The sequence below is a fragment of the Chlamydotis macqueenii genome, chromosome 1, assembly GCF_036417535.1.
Source record: "Chlamydotis macqueenii isolate bChlMac1 chromosome 1, bChlMac1.mat, whole genome shotgun sequence".
Classification (NCBI taxonomy): Eukaryota; Metazoa; Chordata; class Aves; order Otidiformes; family Otididae; genus Chlamydotis; species Chlamydotis macqueenii.
The window spans coordinates 102,548,806-102,556,491 of record NC_141556.1 but is presented as its reverse complement, the minus strand read 5'-3'; the positions used below and the strand labels follow the sequence as shown (position 1 = coordinate 102,556,491).

The window sequence follows — 7,686 nt, the reverse complement described above, 5'->3', positions numbered from 1 at the left end:
CCAAGGATGGAGCATCTACCACCTCTCTGGGCAACCTGTTCCAGTGTTCCACCACCCTCATTGTAAAAATTTTTTTCCTCATATCGAATCTGAATATACCTCCTTCTAGTTTAAAACCATTTCCCCTCATCCTATCTAAACATGCCCTGCTAAACATAGTTTTCACCAATTTTAAATTCAGGACAATATAATGCAATCGAAGCTTCAAGTCTTTCCAAAGTTTTCCAACAACAGCTGTACATTGAAAAGGTAATAATAAAAGAAAACACTTACAATTGCAGCAAAAGCAACTTCATGGAATTTGAGATATTGCTGATAAGCTGATAGATTGAGCTTAGTCCTTCAAGAGGGGCACTGAGTTGCCACTTCTACAAAAGTAGCCTTAAAAACATCTAGACTGTAATAATTCGTTTTAAAATAGCTATTTGTCACTGCTGAATCCATTCTATAATTGTTGAAATATAGATTTCAGTTCAGCATCGCTGCAAGTTTGTTTTCACTCACCAAAGTAAATTCACTGCTCAGAGAAGAGGGTTCCAACTCTTCCATGCTTCATTTTGAAGTCTTACGACAGGTATGTAGCCATAAGGACATGCCCACACCACAGGGCAGAAGGACTGTGCCTGCTCTGTGAGGCAAGAGCTCGATAGACTCACAGGGGGATAACAGCAAAGTCCAAGCTGGAAGTACAGCGTAGTTATGCCACAGCACCTGGGGGTGTCACCTGAGATTAGATCTTCCCTGCACTAAATGCGTACAAGAGATAATTCATGCTACTAAGAGAAGGCAATATGGATATGCAAAGTAGAGTAGCAGGGAAGTACTCCTGTAGCTATTTTACAGAGAATTAACTGAAGCGCTTTAATGAATTTGCTCAGAAATTGACAAGGAAAGCCTACAGAAGAGGTGCAGACGCCATCTCTCCTGCATCCTAATCCAGTGCACTGTTTACAGGATCATGCATCACATTCCTGAAAGTGGTTCAGTTGCTTGCTGAGGAGACAAGCCAGCGACGGACACTGATTGAACTGTGTTCAATTTAGGAAGAGAAAATCCAGAATTAGTTCATCCTGGAAGCGATCAAAAGATAGAGAAGTGGCAGTCTAAATGCTGCCAGAGTTTCAACTCCACATTTTTATAAAACAATCTTTTTAACCAATGATCACTCAATAACCTTGTGTGAATTCCCACCACAGTTAGCAGAGGATCCCGATCCCCCTTGGACAGGAAAGCCACCAAAATTTGTGACTGGCACTCCCAAGCAGCACAGCCCACTGAATGGCTCTGTAACCTCAAAGGGAGCCACCACCTTGGAGCTTAGATCTTGTCACCATACTGCTATCTGCCTTGGATGAAGCCAGCAGCCCATGGGGACGACCCTGGACACCTGCTGAGGGTTCCTCCACATAGGAACAGGAGGGCATATGTCCAGATGGGTACCATTAAAGAACAGGTTATGTCCACGAGCAGGATCTAACACTAGTACACTGAGAACTTGGTGTGGTAGTTTTCAGCACTGCTGTTTTTCCATGCTAGCAGTCTGAATGAAATCTGAGTGTGCCAGCTGATAATCCTAAAGCCAGACAGAGAAGCAAAATCACTGCACATGGCAAGTAAGCAGATTGCTGTCACTGTGTTTCTTATTAAAAGCCTTCAAATCACTGCAGCACTAAGGAAACCTGCTTTTACCTACACATCAGTTCTGTGAACCCACCCATACCATTTTCTTTACTCCACGGTCTCGTGGACCGAATAATCTTTAAAAAGCTATTAATCAGCTTTCATTATCTCTAAATTGCTTTTTGCTTTCTTGCAATTAAGGACTAATATCCAAAGAGTTAGAAATTTATAATGTAATTAACCACAATGAGTAACTGTTCTACAATATGATCAACTGCTTGGATACCAATAGAAGTCTTAGTTTTTCTCAATAATCTTTTTTTTCTGCATACTTATACAAGCTCAAAAAATGAAGACTTATTTAGGAGACGTTGAACATTCACTGGATAATGCTATATGTGCCTATTCCTTCTCTGGAAGACAGCTAGCTATAGGCAAAATGATCTGCAAACTAGCAATTACTGTAGATTCAGAAGGTTTTAGGGTGACACTGACATGAGGAAAGATCTATTTTTATGCATGTGAAATATATTTCAAGTTCAGAGAGAGGGACATGGAGAGAAAGAGAGCACATGCATGCTGCAATCAGCTCATGTACAGGACAAGATTCTGCTCAGCATTTGCAAATATCACCACGTAAAATATATTTCCTTTCCTTGTTCTTCCATACAATTAAATGTTGGTAAAGCAATGCTAAAAACCTTTTTGAGTGGGTCAATAGCATATTAAGCGTTTCCCAGGTCAGAAGATCAAACCAAATTAGCAAGCTAAGTCCAAGGGTATATATAGTATATAAGACTCATTTTAAGCCACTCTAGCATAATACCAAAAATCTTTAGTTATGTTAATGAGACTCATTTTTCCTAAAAAAAAAAAAAAAAAAAAAATTGTTCACTTATTTCATATATTTTCCTATGTTTGGCATCCAATGCAACACAAGTGCAACCCACTCACTACACTCCAAAAGTTGTCAGACAAAACTCCACTTAGGGGTTCATCTGGTAGATCTTACACACACAAGAAATTGCACGTCAAAACTCTCAAGAGGATGAAATCTCCTGCTCTTACTGCAAGTTACAAGCTCTAGCCTAAAAAAGCTGGAAAGTCCTACTTCAGCTGCAGTCTGTAGAGTGCTCAGAAACCCTTCTTCATAGGAAAGTAGGGCGCACATCCCCAGAATATAACCAAGAATTTATTTCATCGCTATTTCCCTGCCTTTTGCTTCCTGCAGAGCCCTGAGAGGAGTTACACTGTTTCTGTAAGGAGAGTCATTAGCACAACAACTAGCATCCAAGTGTTCTACAGTTTTCTTCAGCAGCAACCACAGAATAGCAAAACTTGACAAAAAGTAAATGATGTTATCAAGACTCTAATCTATGAATAATATTTCAGTTAGACAGTAAGTCAACCATTTGAGCTTTAAAATATATTCAACTATTTCAGAGTTGCATAAGAGGAACCTCTGACACGAAAATTTAAATACGCAATTCTTTCTTCTCCTGCTTGTACTGCAATGTTTCATGTTCTGATTCCTCTTGAAAATTATTTCCTGGTTTAGAAAGCCCATGATTATCTATATACAAGGAAGAAGTCACATACTGATGGAGAAAAAGGAATTTGTATGGAGAAAAGAAGCATTAGTTTTGCTTCCTGTGGATTAAATTTTCAACAGGCTGTACATCGCTTAGCAGAGCACACAGTGTTATCCTAAAAGCAGCAGTATTACTTTAGGAGGAGACTGTCCACATTTAACTGGTTACAAGACTCCACCACAATCCATTCAGAGTCAGCATTTAGCAGGAGGGCTGGCTCTGTACCCCAGAGGCCACGATGATGCCACTGCCCTGCTTGAGGAACAGGGCTGGTTCCCCCATGCTGCCACATGCAGCACCCTGCAGGGCAGTGCCATCTCAGGTGCCATCACGTGCTCCTCTCCGCTGCTGCGCAAACAAGCCCTTCCCAACAACACAACGAAGGAGAAAGAGGAGGCCCCTGTTCTGCAGGTAGAGCATCCCACATAGTGCTAGCCAGGAAAATCTGTCTGAAGCCAGAATCATTCTAATGATATCTGAGGTTCTTGTAAGTCTGGGGCCCATAGTCTTCTCAGATTACAAAAATCAAGACTTCCTGGAGGCTGATGATGCACTTTCTGAATGTTTATACTTTTTCTACAGGTACCTGCTATGGGTAAAGATCACCTTTAAAAGGGAACATGGATTTAATAAACTCAACTGAACAAAATAATACATCAGACGAACTCTTCAGATGGGTGACATCCAAGATTCTCATTTCCATTACTCTATCTGTGCTTGCACTGATGACAACGGCCATCAATTCTCTTGTGATGACTGCAATAATTGTGACAAGAAAGCTCCACCACCCTGCCAATTACTTAATCTGCTCTCTTGCAGTGACTGATTTCCTTGTGGCAGTCCTAGTGATGCCTTTCAGCATTGTCTATATTGTAAAGGAGACCTGGATCATGGGGCAAGTGGTGTGTGACATTTGGCTGAGCGTGGACATTATGTGCTGCACATGTTCCATCTTGCATCTCTCTGCCATTGCTTTGGACCGGTACAGAGCAATCACAGATGCTGTGGAATATGCACGGAAAAGGACACCTAAGCATGCTGGAATCATGATTGCAGTGGTATGGATCATATCCATTTTTATCTCCATGCCACCTTTGTTTTGGCGGCACCAGACAACCAGCAGGGATGACGAATGCATCATCAAACACGATCACATTGTTTTCACCATTTACTCTACGTTTGGCGCCTTCTATATCCCGCTGGCCTTGATTCTGATCCTTTATTACAAGATATACAAGGCAGCAAAGACATTTCACAGAAGAAGCATCAGCCGAATCATAAGGGAGGAGGTAAATGGACAAGTCCTTTTGGACACAGGTGAAAGAAGCACCAAATCGACTTCGATTCCCAGCACAGCGGAGAAGACGACAGATCCCCTGGTGGACTGTGACAAAATCAATATCAATGTACGAAGCCCCAGGTCTGAATCTAAGCATGAGAAGTCCTGGAAAAAACAGAGAATCTCTAGCACAAGAGAGCGAAAGGCAGCAACTACACTGGGTCTGATCTTGGGGGCATTTGTGATCTGCTGGCTCCCTTTTTTTGTAAAAGAAGTAGTTGTTAATACCTGTGAAAGATGCCACATCTCAGAAGACATGTCTAATTTCTTAGCATGGCTGGGATATATAAATTCCCTTATTAACCCTCTAATCTACACCATCTTTAATGAAGATTTCAAGAAAGCCTTCCAGAAGCTTGTGTGGTGTAGGCAATATCTTTAAGAGCTTTTGTTCATATAAGGAGAACATACTCATTGTTTTTTTTTTTTAACCTGTATAAATTTATATAACTGAGATTACATTTGTTGTATTTAAGGAAAAGCACCAAGACTCTGCATTTACATTATGAATTTTTTGTATCAGTAGTACTGGGAGTATAAATTGCCAAAGTTTTAAAGAGATGGATCATCTGGGATCAGTTTTGCTCTGGAAAAAAGAGGTAGCATATTGTGGCTTTGATCCAGTTGGGATTTGCACAGCTGCCTAGCTCGAAGCATGAAGTATTACCTTAAATATGAAAGAAATACACACTTGAAGTAGACAAAGAAACAAAACTTAAAAAAAAAAAAAAAGAAAAAGTAAGCCTCAGTCATCAATGAAGTTTTAAGTAAAAAAAACACATAGCTTTTAAACCCTAATGGCAAATAAGAAGATAGAAAATATACCTTGGAATTAAGACATTATTTTATTAGTTTGGTACAGGCATGCAGCATAGAGCCAAGCCATTCTCAGCAAAAGGTAGCAGCTTTAAACAGATCTAGCATCATTAGCTGAGTGCAGCTGCAGCCCTGCCTTCTCCCAAAGAGGAAGGACTTCCCTGTGTTACGTCCTCACAGCACCCCAGCAGCAGGCAAGGCACTTTCATGGGTTACCAGTTTCATAACAAGCCAGTGTGGTGAGGCCTCTGCCATCGCGCACTCATGACAATCATGGACATAGCCCCAAGAGAAACAGCTAGACAGCTGGCGCACCTCACATGAGCTGGGCACACACAGTGCCTGGTGCTCTGAGACACTGTTTCAGCAGGGACTAGGGAGGGTAAGCTCATAAAGAGCAGCTGGTCTTCCTCATGGAGATGTTAGAAGGGAGAGAAACATGAGGTGCTCCTTTCTTTACGTCCTCATCCCTACCTTACACACCTGGCCAGGCACAGCCCCTGTGACTTTCTCAGCACAAAACGCAGACACATAGTTTGTGCCCAGAGCACTGCTGATGGTGGGTGGCTTAATGAGGTTTGGTTGAGACCACCTAATGAAGGACTCGGGCTGGCAGCTCCATCGCCAGAAGCCTGATATCCCCCAAATCTTCTCTCAACTGCCTCAAGCACTAGGGCTGTGCACCCTCTTTCCAAACATATGAGAAAGCAGAGACCAACCACAGTGCTGGCAGCGTGGGTCTCTGGAAAAGGCTGTGAAGCAGCTTCTCCAGTAAGGGCAGGGGGAGTGATCTCAGTCTGCAAGGCACACCTGGGGTGGGGATTTTGTGGGATGCTACACTGGCTGGTACCTCTAAACCTCTCCTTCCCCCAGAGCCAGTCCATGTCCCCAGTCCCAGCAGACCTAAAAGGACTTTGTAGGTATTCCAGCCAGCCCTGGCCAACTGGTCCAGTCAAAGATGACCACGATGAACAAGTTGCTCTGTGGGCTGCTTGCTAAGGCCTCAACAACGGCACCTTGGCTGATCTTGATTTACATGCTCTAGACGCCAAGCCATGCGTTAATGAGGGCAACAGCAGTCCTTTCCTCAAAACCAGCAGTGCACGTTTGCGGACAGCTAAGGGTACTAACAGAGCAGTGGGCATTTAGCTCCAAGTGCACGTGAGTCACTAAGAGCCACATCAGATCCCAGGGACAGGTTTTGCATTTTTCAGGACAAACAGATTTAGGCTGTATCACTAAGACCCTGGTTTTGCATTCATTGCCAGCCATTCAACACTGTGTAGCAGGAACAGGGACTTGAGACTCCTTACAGGAACTACAAACCCTGCTGTCAGCAGCAGTAGTCTCCTGCAAAGGTGCTCCAGTTTGGCACGTTGGGGAGGCAGCTTAGGGACATCACAAAGAAGCTGAGACATGAGACAACTATGCACACCCTTAGTTTGTGAAAGGTATCACTGGTCTTCACAGCTGGTCTTCCAAGATACTTTCAGCATTTTGCATTAGACAAGAAAACACAGAAAGAAGCCATCACTGTCGTTTCCCTCTCCTCCTCTCCCTCCCCATATTACAAATTCTAGAGTTTAATAATTTTTGTATTTTGTCCACTAGCTACTAGTTGACACAACAGATATCAGAGGTGTTTCTTGCAAGATGACAGGACTTGAAACCTGAGATATTGAACTAATTTGTTTCTGTCATTTGCAACTCACTATATTCTGTTTTCACATCAAGGTCCAAATGAGATGCTATTCAGAGGTACTAGAAACAGTGCATTTGCTTTACTGTTGATTTTAACCCAGCCAGGAGTCTAATGGAAAGCTCACTTGTCATGCTGTAGCGCAGTGGTAGCACAGCTAAATTTTGAAGATATTGGGATGCAACAGAATGGAGTTTGGCTCATGCTCAGTGCAAGCTAGCGCACTTCACTACCATTGCAGTCAGAGCACGGCCTCTGCAGCCCCCGTGACCTCAGCAATGGCTATATTATGCTGAAAGAAAAAAACTGCTTTAAATATCAGCTGTGCTCTATTGTGTCCAGAAAGAGCCGTGGAATTCAGCTTTGTAAAAGGATTAGCAGATTAGCAGAAGGCAGCAAAGAAAACCCCACTGAAAGATTTCAGACTGAAGAGCTCTGTTTCCCATGTTTGCTGAGTACTGAGTCATAACATATCTAGAGGCAGGGCTTCCTCTCCCCCTGCTTCTCCTTTTATGACTGCTGGAGGGTAGAGTATATTGTTTATCCTCTTACACGTAAGAAGTTTGACAATATCTTGTGAAATCAAATTGGAAGAAAAAATAGGGGTTGCTTTTGAGGAG

General features: G+C 42.6%; 1 protein-coding gene across 1 annotated transcript; it reads left to right on the top strand.

Annotated features, from left to right (window-relative positions):
* The first annotated feature begins 3,832 nt into the window (after positions 1–3,832).
* HTR1F (5-hydroxytryptamine receptor 1F) lies at positions 3,833–6,904 on the top strand. Its single transcript, XM_010128651.2, has one exon. It carries the CDS (start codon positions 3,833–3,835, stop codon positions 4,931–4,933), a length of 1,101 nt encoding a protein of 366 aa, XP_010126953.2. The 3' UTR covers positions 4,934–6,904.
* Positions 6,905–7,686: the final 782 nt, after the last annotated feature.